The following is a 19462-nucleotide window of genomic DNA, read 5'->3' as shown; positions in this document are numbered from 1 at the left end:
ACATAAGCCAAAAGTCGAATGCTAACATTCTGAACAGCCAAAGGCAGCAATTAAGATTCTCATCCTACTTTGCATAAAAGATAATTTGAGTATGGGGTGAAACCTCTGCAGCAGAGGATCCCAAAGTAGAACTCAGGGCAATAATCATCTAGCCAGGATTGATTGAGTTTGGTAACATCACATGCATGGAAGCAATAAAGGTGTGGTTCTCAATCTTTTCCATACTGGAACCCCATGTTACGACAGAAAAAAATATTTTCAGATCTCTCCCTTCCTCCGACAGCATAAGAGAAAGGGAGGGTGGGCCCGACTTTCCTGGACCTGCTTCTGAACCCCATGCTCTAAGGAACACCTGGCTCACACCTTAAGAAAGAGATTCGTGTCTCTCTGAGCTAGTGAAAGCCAGCAAGGGGTGACTTCCGAACATTCCTTCAGAATGCAACAGTCTGTCCTCAAGAAATCGACACGTGAGGAAGACAATCTTTACAACTACTGCTCCATCTCAGAGCTCTCCTAACTCATGTGGTGTTTGGCTGCCACTGGACTACTCATGGAGTAAAGTACTATTGCATGGGAGTAAGAGTGGAAGGGTCTGGACCCAAGTTTTTAGTAAACATCTTTGTAAAATGTTGAGACAGGATGGTGAATTTGCCAAGGGACAAGACAAGTTTTAGTCCCAAACTAATCATCTTTAGGGAAACAAGCAGCAAGGGGTGAGTTTTCCTGAAGTGGAATGTAACTAGCCCATTGTCTCTTTCCTTTAGATACACATACACTTTAAACCTAATGAGAGATTATGCTAAATTTACCAGCGTGCCGCTGCTCAGCAGGATCATGAATATGATGAAAGTTTCGAACCAGTTGTGTTCAACTATTCTGTAGCAGGTTTTCCTCAGCCTCCACCAAATTTTGCCTGAAAATGTTGTGGTGTCCACTGAACAGCAAGGGAAGAATCGGACACAGACTAAAAGGGGGAAAAAACAGTCAAGAGTAAATAATAATATTTGGAGATATACCTATCTTGTAGAACTGGAAGGGACCCTGAAAGATCATTGAGTCCAGGCCCCTGCCTTCACTAGCAGGACCAAGTATTGATTTTGCCCCAGATCCCTAAGTGGCCCTCTCAACGATTAAACTCACAACCCTGGGTTTAGCAGGTTAATGCTCAAACCACCAAGCTATCCCTCCCTCCTAGGACCAAGGGCCCACCATGTGTATTTCTCACATCTGGGACTATTAGAAAGCTCCGAGACTGTAAACTCTTTCCTCTTTCTTTTTTCTATCACCCTGTTCTCCATTTCTCCTTATCTACTCCTGCTTCTACTCCAGTACTAAAAAATTATCAAAACCATTTAATGATGCCAGTTCTTTCTAGAGCATCCTTCCACTAGTTTTTAATAGTGTAGGGAGTACCGGTAATGCTTTACTAGTGCTACCAGGCCTATCATGTTATGTTGTCTAGACACAAACAGTGTAGCGGGATCAGTGTAATGATTCTTGGCGGTATTTTACCAGTACTCTCAATACCATTCTCAGCTTTGGTGAGGGCAGATTCCTGGCATTAAGGTACCACAGAAGTTATTAATTAAAAAAAGACAATCTGATCAAAGGGAGGTGAGGGTAGGCTGTTCTGAAGCACAAAGGCCTCAGGCCTCAGACAGAAAGTGCAGCCCAATGGTTAGGGTACCAGCCTAGAACTTGAGAGACCCGAGTTCAAATGTGCTCTAGTACAGGTTTCCTGTGTGACTTTGGGCAAGTCACTTAGGCCTGGCCTACACTAGAAAATTAGCTCATTATAACTATGTCGCTCAGGGATCTGAAGAAAAATCCACATAGCTGAACAGCATAGTTAAGCCCACCTATGTCCCTGTGTAGACTGAAGAATTCTTCCATTGAGCTAGCTACCACCTCTCAGGGAGGTAGATTACCTGCTGTGATGAGAGAACCTTCCTTTCATATGTAGACAAGCCTCTGACTCTCTGGGCGTCAGTTTCCTATCTGTGAAAGGGGGATAATAGTACTTTCCTACCTCATAGGAGTGTTGTGAGGATAAATACATTAAAGATTGTGAAGCACTCATATACTATAGAAAAGAAGGTCCATATAACAACTACCTAAAATACATTCAAAGTGTAACAGGTATGGCAATTTCCTGGACAAACCTTAGTGAATGTTAAGAGTATAGCAGTAGAAATATACACTATCCACCTGACCAGAATAATGATAGTGACTGTGAAATACTTAAAGAGGCCAGAAAACTCAGTAATATTGTGTAACTTCAACTGGGTAAATGTTGCCTCAGGGCATGACACAGAGATAACATTTCGAAACATCATAAATGATTGCTTCTTGGAGCAGCTAGTCGCAGAACCCACAAGGGGAAAGGCAATACTTAATTTAGTCCTAAGTGGAGCACAGGATCTGGTCCAAGAGGTAGCTATAGCTGACCACAATGCAATGAAATTTAGCATCCTTGTAGAGAGAGAAATACCAAAAAAACCCCAATCACAGTGACATTTAACTTTAAAAAGGGGAACTACACAAGCATGAGAATGCTAGTTAGACAGAAAATAAAAATGGCAGTCACAAGGGTAAAATGCCTGTAAGCAGCATGGAGGCCACTTAAAAGCCCCGTAATAGAAATTCAGACTAAATATATACCCCAAATCAAAAAAGACAGTTGGAGAACCAAAAGAATACCACCATGACTAACCAGCAAAGTAGTGGAGGCTGTTAGAGGCAAAAAGACATTCTTTAAAATTTGGAAGTCAAATCCTAATCAAGAAAATAGGAAGGAACACAAACTCTGGCAAGTAAAAGGTACAAGTATAATATGGCAGGCCCAGAAAAATTTGAGAAGCAACTAGCTAAAGATGAAAAAACGATCAATAAGAATTTTTTAAAGTACATCAGAAGCAGGAAGCCTGCCAGACAGGCAGAGGGGCCACTAGACGACAAAGGTGTTCTAGTATCAGAGGGGTAGCCATGTTAGTCTGGATCTGTAAAAGCAGCAAAGAATCCTGTGGCACCTTATAGACTAAGAGACGTTTTGAAGCATGAGCTTTCGTGGGTGAATACCCACTTCGTCAGATGCATGTAGTGGAAATTTCCAGGGGCAGGTATATATATGCAAGCAAGCTAGAGATAATGAGGTTAGTTCAATCAGGGAGGATGAGGCCCTGTTCTAGCAATTGAGGTATGAAAACCAAGGGAGGAGAAAACTGGTTTTGTAGTTGGCAAGCCATTCACAGTCTTTGTTTAATCCTGAGCTGATGGTGTCAAATTTGCAGATGAACAAGCTCAGCAGTTTCTCTTTGAAGTCTGGTCCTGAAATTTTTTGCTGCAGGATGGCCACCTTAAGGTCTGCTATAGTGTGGCCATGGAGGCTGAAGTGTTCTCCTACAGGTTTTTGTATATTGCCATTCCTAATATCTGATTTGTGTCCATTTATCCTTTTCCGTAGAGACTGCCCAGTTTGGCCGATGTACATAGTAGAGGGGCATTGCTGGCATATGATGGCATATATTACATTGGTGGACGGGCAGGTGAATGAACCGGTGATGGTGTGGCTGATCTGGTTAGGTCCTGTGATGGTGTCGCTGGTGTAGATGTGGGCAGAGTTGGCATCGAGGTTTGTTGCATGGTTCCTAAGCTAGAGTGTTCTAGGAGCACTCAAGAAAGACAAGACCAAGGCAGAGAAGCTAAATGAATTCTTTGCAACAGTCTTTACTGCAGAAGATATGGGGCAGATACCCACATCACAGCTATTCTGTTGGGGTGACAAATCTGAAGTACTGTCCCAAATCGATGTGTCAGTAGAAGAGGTTTTAAAACAAATTGATAAGTTAAACAGTAATAAGTAACCAGGATCAGATGGTATTCACCAGGAGTTCTGAAGGGACTCAGAAATGAAATTGCAGAACTGTAGTAACCTGTCACCGAAATCAGTCTCTGTACCAGATGATTGAAAATTAACTAACGTAACAGAGTTTTAAACAGGACTCCAGAGGAGATTTTGGGACTTACAGGCTGGTAAGTCTAATGTACCAGGAAAACTGATATAAATGATTATAAAGAATAGAATCATCAACACACAGAAAAGTACACTTTGTTGGGCAAGAGTCAACACAGCTTTTGTAAAGGGATGTCATGCCTCACCAATCTATGATAATTCTTTGAGGGAGTCAACAAGCACGAGGATAAGGGTGATCCAGTCAATATACTGTACTTGAATTTTCAGAATGTCTTTGATAAAGTCCCTTATTAAAGGCTCTTATTAAAACTAAGGTCTGGTCTACAATACAGACCTATACAGGTATAACTGCGTTGCTCAGGGGTGTGAAAAATCCATATCCCAAAGCAAGGTACTTATCCCAGCCTAACACCCCATGTAGACAGTGCTATTTTGGCAGGAGAGCTACTGCCTCTCAGGAAGGAGGATTAACTAAAATGATGAGAGAGCTCTCTTTCCTCAGCTTAGAGCGTCTTCATTAAAGCACTACAGCGGTGCAGCGGCACCGATGCAGCATTTTAAGTGTAAACGTGCCCTAGATAGCCATGGGATAAGAGGGTAGGTTTTCTCATGGATTAGTAACTGTTGAAAGATAGGAAACAAGTAGGAATAAATGGTCAGTTTTCATCAATGGTGGGCAACCTCATGCAGCCTGTCAGGGTAATCCGCAGGCAGGCCACAAGACAGTTTGTTTACATTTGCATGGCTGCCCGCAGCTTCCAGTGGCCACAGTTTGCAGTTTTCATCATGGAGAGAGGTGAACAGTAGTGTCTCCTAAAGAGCTGGGATCAGTGCTGTTCAACATACTCAATGATGTGGAAAAGGAGGAGAACAGTAAAGTGGCAAAGTTTGCAGGTGATACATTTTTCAAGATAGTGCAGTCCAAAGCAGACTGCAAGCAGTTACAGAGGGATCTCAGAAAACTGCGTGATTGGCCGACAAAATGGCAGATGAAATTCAGTGTTGATAAATGCAAAGTAATGCACATTGTAAAACATAATCCCAGTTATACATGCAAAATGATGGGGTCTAAATTAGCTGTTACCACTCAAGAAACAGATCATGGAGTCACAGTGGATAGTTTTCTGAAAACATCTGGTCAATGCACAGCAGCAATCAAAAAGGCTAACGGTATGTTAGGAACTATTAGGAAAGGGAGAGAAAATTAGACAGAAAATATCATAATACCACTATAAAAATCCATGGTGCAGCCACACCTTGAATATTGTGTCAACTTCTGGTCACCCCACCTCAAAAAGGATATAGTGGTACTTGAAAAGGTTCAGAGAAGGGCAACAAGGATGGTGTAACAGAGGTGCTCTCTGCGCCCCACTGGGGTCACTCTCCTGGCCCCACTCCCCAATGAGTCAGGACCACTTCAAGCTGGTGCAACATCCATGCTCTTTATTCCTGTGTCCGGTCCTCACCATCAAGCTCCAACTATTTACAGATTATTTAGAGGTTTGGCCTAACACAGGCCACAGTGGCAACAGGGTAGCAGGTTCCTGGCTCCTTCTGAGCCTACTCTCCCCTCCTGGTCTCTGCGCACCCACCCCCCACGTACTCACTTTCACCCAAGCTTTTAGCCCGTTAACGAGGCTGGCAGGTGCAGTCAGTTTACAGGCCAGCCCTAGCTAGTGGCCCAGCCCCAACCCATTTTCCCTGATTGGGTCTGGAGTAGCAGGAGCTGATTACAGCTTCCCCTGCAGCGCCCTGCCACAGATAGTCAGTGGTATGGAACAGCTTCCATACTAGGAGAAATGGAAGAGATTAGGGTTGTTCAGCTTAGAATAGAGACGACTGAGAAAGGATATGATAGAGGTCTATAAAATCATGAATGGTATGGAGAAAGTGAATAGAGAGGTGTATTTACCTTTTCACACAATACAAAAACCAAGGATCACTCAATGCAATTAATGGGCAGCAGGTTAAATACAAACAAGAGGAAGTACTCTTTTTCACACAATGGACAACTAACCTGTGGAACGCATTGCTATGGGATGTAGTGATGGCCAAAAGTATAACTGAGTTAAAAAAAGAACTGGGTAAGTTAAGGTAGGATAGATCTATCAGTGGCTATTAGCCAAGATTGTCAGGGATCCAATCTCATCATCGGAACATCCCTAAACCTCTGACTACTAGAAGCCAGAAGTGTAAACCAGAGGTGGATCACTCCAAAATTGCCCTGTTCTGTACGCTTCTCAGGCATTGTTAGAGACCGAATACTGGGGAAGATGGACCATGGTCTGACCCAGTAAGGCAGCTCTTCTGCTCTTATGTTATGTAAGTTTAAGTATTTTATGAGCTCACTATATGAAAATAGAAATGTTTATGTATTGTTCTGGGATTGTATGTAACTTAGGAGAAATGACTCATGTAAACCTTGGGAAATGTTATGAGTTCGAATGGATTCTTTTAAACAATGGACTGACACAAGAGTTAACTCTTATTTAAGTAGGTTTCCAAGGAAATCTCTAGGTGGAGGGGTATGCAAATGCCACTACTTCAATTAAGCAAAAACTCAACCTTTTAACCTTTGCAAGACCTTTTGTCTGCAGATCACCTGTTACATGGAGATAGATCAAAGACCTCAAAACTGTATAAAGAAGTAACTCAGATTCGTGAGTGTTCATGTTCTGAGCAAAAGGAGTGATGAACTGTTAAGCACAGGAAAGACTCTGGGTGGGATTTGGCCTGGGTTCACTGGCCAGAGCCCTTTTTGGAGTTGGGGGGCGGTGGTGATTTCTGGTAAGATTATTAGCACACGTGTAGGTTCTTTCATTGTTTTAAACATGTTTTCTTTGTAATGCTTTTATCTCAAGAATAAATGTGCTTGCTTAGAAAGTACTAAAAGTGTGATTGTTTAACTGTGGGAAACTACCCTGTTTACCATCTCTGAGAGAAAAACAGTAAAGCAGGATGGCTTAGGTAGTCTGACTTTGCTGGGGAATTCACCGTGTACGCAGGAGGCTTTGCAGTCTGGAAATAACCAAGTCAAGAGGAAGAGAGATGTGTTTTCCAAGAGAGGCAATGGCTGGGGAGTCAGAAACCTAAGAATGGGTATCCTTGCTGGACCATACAAGGGGGGATACAGGTATAGTTGTCCTAAACTGAGACACACACAACTATCGCCATCCTTCAACACCCTGGCTTTTCCTAGCAATCTTGATAATCATCTGCTATGCCAAAAAGACTGGTGTAAATGGAAATGGACAAACCCATCTCTCTGGTTTAAAAGCTCGTTTCTTGCATCTTCAGGTTTGCCTTCAGTAGGAATTCATGACTGTGAGGAGCTGACCATAATTTACCTTGTCAACGATGATCTGCCAGCATCATGTCAATTAATTAGACTACTTAACATACAATAAAATTTACTAGAGAAGACGTACCCTAGAAATTAATGTGGTTCTGAAAAGCAAGATACAGACCCCAATTTTGCTCCCAATATTTCAGACAAAGGGATTTTTGCTACTAAGTTCAATGGAAGAATGATCAGTCCCTAAGGTAATAAAATATGATATGCCAAATCCTTCAGTAGTTAAAGATGGTGCAGGTTACTAACTTACATCTGAAGTGTAAATGAAATGGCCAAACAAGACAATTCAGCCTGTCTTGCAATGTTCTGGAATGCTGTGGTACTGCATAGAGAAATGATAGTCATCAAGAGGTGGGAAGGAAAGGATGTACTTGGAAAGGGGGTATGGTCAGCCATAAAAGGGACCTGCCGGGGCATATCGATGGGGAAAGTTCCACTAAGGGAATCCTGCAGTGGGCAAGCAGCTGTGACATGATTGCAGTACCCTATTGACCATTTCAGCTTAAGTTCCTCAAACCTCCAAATGTCTCCAGCACACAGAGCTTTGCACAAGCCCAGCCCAGACTATTCCATGTATAGTTTTATTCCGGTACTTGGATCAATTCCAGGTCCAATTTTAAGAACAGAAAATTAATAAAATATTTTAAAAGAATTTAGTGTTTGTAAAAGATGCCAGTTTGACGGTAAAGGAGACTGAAGTCCTCTACCTCTTTACAGATCGGGTACAGCTTGAGCAAAGGAAAGTTCCACCCCATCAATGTTTCATTCTTGAGCCTTGTCTGGGGGGTAAAAAGGTTAATTCACTCTCCACAGCCATTCCATTCTTCTGGCTGACATTGCTAAAAGGGTGATTAGTGATGGTGATTTGTGTCATGTATTTAGGGACACTAGGAACAAGATTAAGGGAAACATTTGCAAAAATGCCTTAATGCTACAGAAACCTATGTCTCAGTTTCAAAAGTGATTTAGGCACTTAGGTCTAGAGTCACAAAGACACTTAAGGGCCTGACACTTTAGGCACTTAAATCTCAGATTTAAAGCACCGCTGGTATTGATAAAACTCCCACTCACTTGCCACCTAACCCCGTAGACAGCTAAATAAAGTTTTTGCAGTAAAAGTTCCTTAGGCACCTACATTTCTTTCTCTGGGCATATACCCTGCTGCCTCATTGGTTTCCCAGAGAGTAGTTTAAGCATGGAGTGGCAGAATCAGAACCTCAGAGAGGGCCAAATCCATTACTAATGTAAGGTAGTGCCTGTTAAATCAATACATTTGCACTGGTTTGTATAGTGGTGAATTTGGCCCAAGAACAATGGCTGTGTTTTCAATTCATATCAGAACAGTGCATGTCATTTCTGACTAAAAGAGGGACCTTTCCACCTGGGAACATTTCCAAATGCAAATGTCATTTACTTTTTTCCTGCTTTTTATAACTACTGAGTTATTCCCTTCGCCCACTGTGGTCTCCTGTAGTGAAATCAAAAATTACATAACGCTAAATTTGTGACCTGACAATAGCTTTCTTGTGAGCAGAAGGTGATATATTCTATGCATTAGACTTCATTGCAGTTACAGGTAGAAGGCAGTGCCAGATTGTGAGAGAGAAAGCTCTTACTCAAATGTCTGCAATAAGGAATTATGGAAAAGCAATAGCAAATTTCCAATGTAGTTTGTGTAAATATTTTGTTTTGCATTCTAGTTTTCCAATGTGAAAATCTTCTGTTAAGGGAATTAGAAACTAAAACTAGAGGCTAAAATACAAGCATGAAGTCACACTAAAAAACTTGATTTCTAATGACATTGAGGCTTTCTATAGACCCTTTGTCAAAAATCCAGTTATTTAATACCCAGAAATACTTTAAAATACAAATACAACAGTCAAAACTGCATCAGTTGAACTCGGATGCTGATTATCTGTTGTAAATAAAGAAAACAGATTAATTTCTTGCATGACATGGCACAGAATAACCTGCACTTGAGTAATATTTGGTAGAATATATTTGGTTATTGATATATTTAAATTAAAGCCATTTTGTAGATACCTTTTGGCATAAGGTCCTAATTACACTCACTTTTCAAGACAATAAAAAAGACGGTTACTCACCTTTGTAACTGTTCTTCGAGATATGTTGCTCATATCCATTCCAGTTAGGTGTGCGCGCACTGCATGCACGTTCGGAGATTTTTACCCTAGTAACACTCGGTGGGCCCCTGGAGTGGCGCCACCATGGTGCTGGATATATACTCCTGCCGGCCCATCCGCTCCTCAGTTCCTTCTTGCCAGCTACTCCGACAGTGGGGAAGGAGGGCGGGTGTGGAATGAATACGAGCAACACATCTCGAAGAACAACAGTTACAAAGGTGAATAACCATCATTTCTTCTTCGAGTGCTTGCTCATATCCATTCCAGTTAGGTGATTCCTAAGCCTTACCTAGGAGGTGGGGTCGGAGCGAGACGTTGTGGAATGTAAGACCGCTAAGCCAAAGGTGGCATCGTCTCTGGACTGCTGGACCAATGCATAGTGCGATGCAAAGGTGTGGATGGAAGACCAGGTGGCCGCGCGGCAGATTTCCTGTATGGGAACATGGGCCAAGAACACGGCAGATGAGCCTTGAGCCTGAGTAGAGTGGGCGGTGAGATGGTCAGTCGGAACGTGAGCCAAGTCATAGCATCCCCGAATACAGGATGTCACCCAAGATGCAATCCATTGGGAAGAGATTGCCATGCCCTTCATACGTTCTGCCACCGCTACAAATAGCTGAGGTGAATGCTGGAAGGGTTTGGTCCTCCCGATGTAAAAGGCGAGAGCCCTGCGGACATCCAGAGTATGCAGCTGCTGTTCCCGTCGCGATGAGTGCGGCTTTGGAAAAAAGACTGGCAGGAAGATGTGCTGATTAACGTGAAAGGTAGAGATGACTTTAGGGAGGAACACCGGGTGTGGTCGCAGCTGTACCTTGTTCTTATGGAACACCGTATACGGAGGATCCACAGTCAGTGCTCGAAGTTCTGAGACTCGCCTAGCTGAGGTGACAGCAACTAGGAATGCTGTCTTCCAAGACAGGTACAGCAGTGAGCATGTGGCCAAAGGCTCAAAGGGGGGCCCCCATGAGCCTGGTTAAGACGAGATTCAGGTCCTAGGTAGGGGTTGGGCGTTTGACCTGGGGGTAGAGTCACTCCAATCCCTTGAGGAATCTGGAAACTATAGGGTGGGAAAAAACGGAACTGCCAGTCTCCACAGGATGGAAGGTGGAAATAGCTGCAAGATGCACTCTTAGAGAAGAGATCGCTAGACCTTGCTCTTTGAGAGACCATAAATAGTCCAAGATAGTGGGGACTAATACAGATTGCGGAGAAAGGTCCTGCTGAGTGCACCAGTGACAGAAGCGCTTCCATTTAGCGAGGTATGTTGATCGCATGGAGGGCTTTCTGCTTCCCAGCAGCACCTGTGGCACTGCGGTGGAACAACGTAACTCCGATTGGCTCAACCAGCCAGCAGCCATGCTGTCAGATGAAGGGACTGCAGGTCCAGGTGGTGCAGCCTGCCGAAGTCCTGCGTGATCAGGTCCGGGCAGAGTGGCAGGGGAATCGGGTCTGACAGAGACAGGTCAAGCAGCATGGTGTACCAATGCTGCCTCGGCCAAGCTGGAGCGATCAAGATAAGATGGGCTTTGTCCCTGGGGAGCTTGAGTAGAACTCGGTGGACGAGAGGAAATGGTGGGAAGGCATAACAGAGGTGGCCCGTCCACGAAATGAGGAATGCGTCCGACAGGGAGCCCGGGGAGCGACCTTGTAGGGAGCAGAACACCTGGCATTTCCTGTTCACTCTGGAGGCAAACAGATCTATGTGGGGAAAGCCCCACCTCCGGAAAACTGAATGGAGAATGTCCGGACAGATGGACCACTCGTGTGACAGGAAGGACCTGCTAAGATGATCTGCGAGCGTGTTCTGGACTCCTGGGAGGAAGGAGGCTACTAGGTCTTTGGAGTGGGCTATGCAGTAGTCGCACAGTTGGATCGCTTCCTGACACAAGGGGGAGGACCGTGTCCCTCCCTGCTTGTTTATGTAATACATGGCCGTTGTGTTTTCCGTGAATACTGCAACACAACGGCCCTGTAGATGGCGCTGGAACGCTTGGCATGCCAGCCGGACTGCTCTCAGCTCTCGGACATTGATGTGTAGCGTCAACTCCTGGGACGACCAAAGGCATTGGGTGCGCAGGTGCCCTAGGTGAGCACCCCAGCCCAGGGAGGACGCATCCGTTGTTAGGGACATGGAGGGCTGGGGAGGATGGAACGGCAGACCTGCACACACCCGGGATGACGTTCGCCACCAGTCGAGGGAGCCGAGAACGCTTGGCAGAACTGTCAGAATGATGTCTATGGCATCTCTGCCCAGCCGATAGACGGAGGCGAGCCAGATTTGGAGAGGACGCATTCGCAGTCTGGCGTGCTTTGTGACGAATGTGCATGCAGCCATGTGATCGAGGAGACCAAGGCAAGTGCGAGCAGAGGTTGTTGGAAAACTCTGAAGACTTTGGACAAGGGAGACTGTGGCCTGAAACCGGTGGGGGGGTTAACTGGCTGTTGCAAGGTTGAAGTCCAGCATTGCCCCGATAAACTCTATCCTCTGCGTAGGCACCAGAGTGGACTTGTCTAAACTGATGATCAGGCCTAGACGCATAAACAGATCCTTGATAATGGTCACATGGCTGATGACTTGTGCCTCGGAGGCCCCTCGGATAAGCCAGTCGTTGAGGTAAAGGAAGATGTGTATTCAACGATGGCATAGGGAAGCAGCGACGACCGCCATACACTTCGTGAAGACACGAGGGGCTGAGGAGAGGCCAAAGGGGAGGACAGTAAACTGGTAGTGTCGATGATTTACCACAAAGCGCAGATACTGCCTGTGTGGGGGATAAATTGCAATGTGGAAATATGCCTCCTGCATATCAAGAGCGGCGTACCAATCTCCGGGATCCAGGGAAAGAATGATGGTTCCCAGGGATACCATGCGGAACTTGAACTATAGAAAACGAACTATGTACACAATAACTATATAAACAAGCGAAGAGCTAGGGAGGTGGAGATCAGGTAAGCCGCGCTCCACTGTTCCAACGACTGACACAGGCGGTAAGAAGGAACTGAGGAGCGGATGGGCCGGCAGGGGTATATATCAGGCGCCATGGCAGCGCCACTCCAGGGGGCGTCCTACCGGCCCACCGAGTGTTGCTAGGGTAAAAAATCTCTGACGAACATGCACGTGGTGCGCGCACACCTAACTGGAATGGATATGAGCAAGCACTCGAAGAAGAAGTTTACTATATTTGAGCAAGAAGTTTGGGCTGCAGTAGAACATGTAAGGATGTACCAGTATTGATGTGATTCACTGATTCATAGTTTCCAAGGTCGGAAGGGATCATTGTCATAATCTAATCTGACCTCAAGTACAACACAGGCCAGAGAACTCCCCCAAAATATAAACTCCTATAGTCATATACTTAGAAAAGACTGTTACTCACCTTTGTAACTGTTGTTCTTCGAGATGTGTTGCTCATATCCATTCCAGTTAGGTGTGCGCGCCGCGCATGCACGTTCGTCGGAAGATTTTTACCCTAGCAACTCTGGTGGGTCGGCAGGTCCCCCCCCGGAGTGGCGCCGCCATGGCGCTGGATATATACCCCTGCCGACCCGTCCGTTCCTCAGTTCCCTCTTGCCAGCTACTCCGACAGTGGGGAAGGAGGGCGGGTGTGGAATGGACATGAGCAACACATCTCGAAGAACAATAGTTACAAAGGTGAGTAACCATCTTTTCTTCTTCAAGTGCTTGCTCATATCCATTCCAGTTAGGTGATTCCCAAGCCTTACATAGGTGGTGGGGTCGGAGTGAGATGTCGCAGAGCGCAATACGGCGGAGCCGAAGGCTGTGTCATCCCTAGACTGCTGAACCAGGGCATAGTGGGAGGCGAAAGTGTGGACTGAGGACCAGGTCGCTGCACGGCAGATTTCATGAATGGGCACGTGCGCGAGGAAAGCAGCTGATGAAGCTTGAGCCCTGGTGGAGTGCGCAGTCACGTGGCCTGATGGGACGTGAGCCAAGTCGTAATAGGCGCAGATGCACGACGTTACCCAGGAGGAAATGCACTGCGAGGAGACAGGAAGCCCTTTGATCCGCTCAGCCACAGCGACAAAGAGTTGGGGGGGTTCTGCGGAATGGCTTAGTTCATTCTATATAAAAAGCAAGCGCTCTACGAACGTCAAGGGAGTGTAGCTGCTGCTCCCTGCGAGACGAATGCAGTTTTGGGAAGAAAACCAGGAGGAAGATCTCCTGGTTAACGTGGAAGGCCGATACCACCTTGGGAAGAAAGGCCGGATGTGGTTGCAACTGCACCTTGTCTCTGTGGAACACCGTATACGGGGGGCCCACCGTGAGGGCCCGAAGTTCTGAAACCTGTCTCGCGGATGTGATGGCTACCAGGAAAGTGGTTTTCCAGGAGAGGTAGAGAAGGGAACACGTTGCTAACGGTTCAAACGGAGGGGACATGAGTCTGGCAAGAACCAGGTTAAGATCCCATGTTGGGGCAGGGCGGCGTACCTGAGGGTAGGCCCTTAAAGAACCTAGACACCATCGAATGGGAAAACACAGAGCGGCCATCCTCTTCTGGGCGGAATGTAGAGATGGCCGCCAAGTGGACCCTCAGAGATGATACCGCCAAGCCCTGTTGTTTGAGGGACCAGAGGTAATCCAAGATGTTAGATATAGATAGCTCAGGGGGAAGGAAGTTCCGCTCCACACACCAGCACGTGAAGCGCTTCCACTTGGCCAAATATGTAGCTCTAGTGGAAGGCTTCCTGCTACCCAGGAGTACCTGCTGCACTGGGGTGGAGCAACGCAGCTCAGAGCGAGTCAGCCACGCAGGAGCCACGCCGTGAGATGGAGCAACTGAAGGTCCGGGTGACGGAGCTTGCCGTGGTCCTGGATAATCAGGTCCAGGTGAAGAGGCAGGGGAACAGGATTGGCTACGGATAGGTCTAGCAGCATGGTGTACCAGTGCTGCTGAGGCCACACTGGAGCTATCATGATCAAGCGGGCTTTGTCCCTGCGCACTTTCAGTAGGACTCTGTGGACGAGTGGAAATGGTGGAAAGGTGTAGAGCAGGTGCGTCATCCACGGCACAAGGAAGGCGTCCGCCATCGACCCCGGTGAGAGGCCTTGAAAGGAGCAGAACACCTGGCATTTCCTGTTCCCGTGGGATGCAAAGAGGTCTATCCGGGGAAACCCCCACTTCCGGAAGAGTGAAAGAGCAACGTCCGGGCGAAGCGACAATTCGTGGGACAGGAAGGATCTGCTTAGGCGATCCGCCAGTGTGTTCCGAACTCCTGGGAGAAAGCACACTACAAGGTGTATGAAATGGGCTATGCAGAAGTCCCATAGTTGTAAGGTTTCCTGGCACAGGGGTGAAGATCTCGTGCTGACCTGTTTGTTTATATAGTGCACGGCTGTTGTGTTGTCGGTGAATACCGATACACAATGGCCCTGCAAGTGTTGCCGGAATGTCTGACAAGCGAGGCGGACCGCTCTCAGCTCTTGGACATTGATGTGGAGGTCCAGCTCGTGAGGTGACCAACGGCCTTGGGTGCATAGGTGCCCGAGGTGAGCCCCCCAACCAAGGGATGATGCGTCCGTTGTTAGGGACGCCGAGGGTAGGGGCTGATGGAACGGGAGCCCGGGACACACCATGGTGGGATCTAGCCACCAATGGAAAGAGTCTAGCATGTTCGAGGGAATGGTGACGACCATGTCCATAGGATCTCTGGCTGGACGATATTGCGAGTTGAGCCAGGATTGGAGGGACCATAGGCGCAGTCTTGCGTAGTTCGTTACCAACGTGCAGGCCGCCATGTGGCCCAAGAGAGTGAGGCAAGTGTGTACTGAAGTTAGCGGCGCCATTTGCAGCCTCCGGATGATGGCCGTGAGAGCCTAGAAACGTGGCAGTGGTAGGCAGGCTTTGGCAAGAGTCGAGTCCAAGGTGGCACCAATAAACTCTATCCTCTGAGTGGGGATTAGAGTTCACTTTTCCACATTTATCATTAGACCTAGATGTAGGAAAAGGTTCTTGACAATGCGGACGTGACTGATGACTCGCGTCTCAGAGGTCCCGCGGATAAGCCAGTCGTCAAGATACGGAAAGACATGTATCCGACTGCAGCGAAGGTGGGCGGCGACTACAGCCATACATTTGGTGAATACCCTTGGGGTTGTAGAGAGGCTGAATGGGAGGACCTGAACTGAAAATGCTGCCGGCTGACCACGAACTGGAGGAACCTCCTGTGAGGTGGAAAGATGGCTATGTGGAAGTAGGCATCTTGCATGTCGAGGGCGGCATACCAGTCTCCAGGATCCAGGGATGGGATAATGGTCCCCAGGGATACCATACGGAACTTCAACTTTACCATGTATCTGTAGAGTTCCCGCAGATGGAGGATTGGTCTAAGGCCTCCCTTTGCCTTGGGGATCAGGAAGTAGTGGGAATAAAACCTCTTGCCCCGTTCGTGCTCTGGTACCTCCTCTATGGCTCCTTTGGTGAGGAGTGCTTGCACCTCCTGTAGGAGGAGTTGCTTGTGAGAGGGGTCCCTGAAGAGGGACGAGGGAGGAAGGTGGAAGGGGGGGGTTGAAATAAATTGCAGATGGTATCCAAGTTCCAACGTTCGTAGGACCCAATGATCTGACATTAGCTGGGACCACGCAGGGAGGAAGAAGGAAAGCCGGTTGGAGAAGGGCGGGGACGGATCCTTCAAAGAAACTGGTATAATGCCCTTGGGCGCACCTTCAAAAGGAAGGTTTTGGCCCGGGGGGAGGCTTGGAGGAGCTTTGGTTCTGGCCCCCTTGGTTGCTTGATTGTCTCTGGCGGCCGTTTCTGCCTTGCCGTCTGGCAAAGTCTTGTGTCTGCTGAGGTTGAGGGTAAGGGCGGTGCTGTTAGGGTCGGAAGGGCCTGCGCTGAGTTATGGGCGTGTGCATCCCTAACAAACGCATAATGACCCTGTTGTCTTTTGGGCTCTGCAGCCTAGGGTCAGTTTTGTCCGAAAATAGCCCTTGACCCTCGAACGGAAGGTCCTGAATCGTGTGCTGGAGCTCTGGGGGGGAGGCCAGAGACCTGTAGCCATGAGATACGGCGCATAGTCACGCCAGAGGCCAGAGTGCTGGCAGCTGAGTCTGCGGCGTCCAAGGAAGCTTGGAGGGAGGTTCTTGCGACCTTTTTCCCCTTGTCGAAGATCACAGAGAACTCCTGCCGCGCATCCTGTGGAAGCAGCTCCTTAAATTTGTCCGCCGCCGCCCAGGTATTGTAGCTATAGCGGCTAAGGAGAGCTTGCTGGTTGGACACCCGGAGCTGGAGAGCTCCCGCAGAGTAAACTTTACGCCCAAGCAAGTCCATATGTCTCGCGTCCTTCGATTTAGGGGCTGGTGCCTGCTGGCCATGGCGCTCCTTCTCATTAACCGACTGGACGACGAGGGAGCAAGGAGGAAGATGTACATATAGATATTCATAGTCCTTTGAGGGTACCATGTACTTGCGCTCTACTCCTTGCGCAGCGGGCGGAACAGAGGCTGGAGACTGCCATATTGTAGTGGCATTGGCCTGTACGGTTTTTATAAATGGGAGAGCCACTTTAGTGGGGGCCCTAGATGACATTATGTCCACCACTGGATCTTGGACCTCTGGGACCTCCTCGGCTTGTAAATTCATGTTCTGTGCAACACGGCTGAGGAGGTCCTGGTGGGCCCTGAGGTCAATTGGAGGAGGGCTGGTCGACGAGGTTCCAGCCACAGCGTCGTCAGGAGAGGACCAAGATGAGAGACCTGGAATGAGTGGGTCTGAAGAGGGTTCCGCCTGAAGCATAGTGTCCGTCTCCCTGGGGAGCTCGGAGTCCTGTGGCTGGGTCACCCCTTCCTCCATAGCAGGAGGGGAAGGGCGGGTAATCGTGGCCTCCGGTGCCCTGTGTTCCAAGGCCGTGGAACGCGGTGGACCTGGGGGAGGGCCTTGGGCTTGATGGTATGCCCAGGGCGTCCAGAACCCCCACTGATGAGGACCATGCTCTTGAGGCTGAGGCTCTCTGAACAATGCGGCAGGCATGTCGGTGTCTGGGTCGTATACACTGTCCGCCTGAGAGGACAGGGACGGCTGACGGGATGGCCATGGAGGAACCGAGTGAGGCTGGTATGAGTCCCTCGCTCCCGTCGTTGGAGATCTCCTCGGTGCCGGGGATTGGTACCGGAAATCGTATCGGTGCCGAGACCAAGACCGGGACCTGCAACCAGTGCGGTGCCGGGAGGTCGACCTGGATCTCGATCGTCTATGACGGGACTGGCTGCGAGAGGCTTGGTGCCGGCAGCGGTGCCTGGAGCCGGAACAGTACCGAGAGTACCGACTGGGACGAGAGGTGGATCTGCGCCACGAGTACAACCGGTGACGCCTGGGTGAGCGGTGCCGGGACTGCAAGCGGTGTCGAGATCAGGACCAGCCACGAGATCTGGAGCGGTGCCGAGACCTGGATTGGGATCGGTGCTGGCTCGTCGACTCCAGCGAAGGAGGCCTCATAGCGGCAGGCTTGCCTCTAGACTGGAGAACCCGCACTGGCGGTGGCGGGGGTTGAGGCAGGGCCGATTCAGTCATGGCTATAAGGTCGCTGGCCGAGGACAATGTCTCCGGCGTGGAGGGCACCGTCAGCTCGACCACGGATCTCACCAGGGAGCTCTTCTGGACTGGACTCGACGGCCCTCTCAGGACCGGTGCCGGGCGATCCGGGCGAGTCTGCACCGAGGGCGTGGAAGAGGATGAAGGCCTTCGATCAGGTCCCTGCACCGGAGAAGGCCGGTGCCGAGGTGTCTTGGCGGGGCCGGCGCGGTCCGGTGCCGGAGAAGCGCTGTCAGCGCTCGGTGCCAAGGACAGAGGGTTAAGGGCTGCCTCCATAAGGAGAGTCTTTAACCGAAAGTCCCTCTCCTTTTTAGTCTGCGGCTTAAAGGCCTTGCAAATGTGGCACTTGTCAGAGATATGCGATTCCCCGAGGCACTTTAAGCAAGAGTCGTGAGGATCACTTGTGGGCATCGGCTTTTTACAGGCCAAGCACGGTTTAAACCCTGATGAACCGGGCATGGGCCCCGGCACCGGGTGCGGGGATGGGCTCGAGCCCAAACCCCGCTAAACTTGTACAACACTAACTAACAACTGTAAACTATAAAACTAAGATACTAAGAACTAAGTCAACTATTTACAATAAGAGATCAGATGAACGGAAAGAAGCTAGGGAAGTGGAGGACAGCTAAGCCGCGCTCCACTGTTCCAACGACCGACACGAGTGGTAAGAAGGAACTGAGGAGCGGACGGGTTGGTAGGGGTATATATCCAGCGCCATGGCGGCGCCACTCCAGGGGGTGACCTGCCGACCCACCAGAGTTGCTAGGGTAAAAATCTTCCGGCGAGCACACCTAACTGGAATGGATATGAGCAATCACTGGAAGAGAAACTTTGTGATAACATATTTTTTTCCAAGCAGGATTGCTATGGGCCAGATTATGGCCAGTCCTGTGCATCTGTGCAGCAGAGGAGATGGGGTGCAAGGCACTCCCAATTGTCTGCAGAGATCCACTATGTTCTCCCTCCTATGCATGTGGACAGGACTGGAAGGAGTCATTGCTCCATAAATGCACTGGCTAGCACAGCTGTACTGGCACATCCAAGGCTATAGGCTGTGCCAGACAGTGGCTGGCACAGGGTAATTTCCCCTCCACCCCCAAATCCAGGAAAAGGGTCTCTGAATCACAATCTGTGTCCTGGTCTGCTCTTAGGATAATGCATACATGGGCTTGTTACAAAGCCACAATTTACCCATATGGTTCAGTGCAAATGGGTTTGCAGACTATGGATTCCCTCCACCCCTATTCCCTTCTTTCAGGGCATTTAAAAATAAAAGGTTGTGAATGTATCCATTTAATTTTGAATTGTTCCATCACATTTTAAACATGCTATAATAATAAGGCCTATGTGGGAGAAGCCAACTTCAGTAGCTGAGGACATGTCTAACTTTAGCTCACTCTTAAATCTGGTGCTTTCAATCTGAAATACTTGAAAAGTCATT

At 48.3% G+C, this 19462-nt stretch overlaps 1 protein-coding gene across 3 annotated transcripts in view; it reads right to left on the bottom strand.

Annotated features, from left to right (window-relative positions):
* Nucleotides 1–19462, bottom strand: part of LOC127045478 (sodium channel protein type 5 subunit alpha-like) — a 365137-nt gene that overhangs the window by 89464 nt on the left and 256211 nt on the right. For all 3 annotated transcript variants that reach the window (XM_050941520.1, XM_050941519.1, XM_050941518.1), the window contains one exon: nucleotides 810–964. In XM_050941520.1, coding sequence (XP_050797477.1) covers nucleotides 810–964 — 155 coding nt within the window. The remainder of the gene's footprint in view (nucleotides 1–809; nucleotides 965–19462) is intronic.

Source organism: Gopherus flavomarginatus, chromosome 2 (assembly GCF_025201925.1).
Source record: "Gopherus flavomarginatus isolate rGopFla2 chromosome 2, rGopFla2.mat.asm, whole genome shotgun sequence".
NCBI lineage: Eukaryota > Metazoa > Chordata > Testudines > Testudinidae > Gopherus > Gopherus flavomarginatus.
Note: the sequence above shows the minus strand (reverse complement) of the source record. Positions and strands in the feature narration are given on the sequence as shown.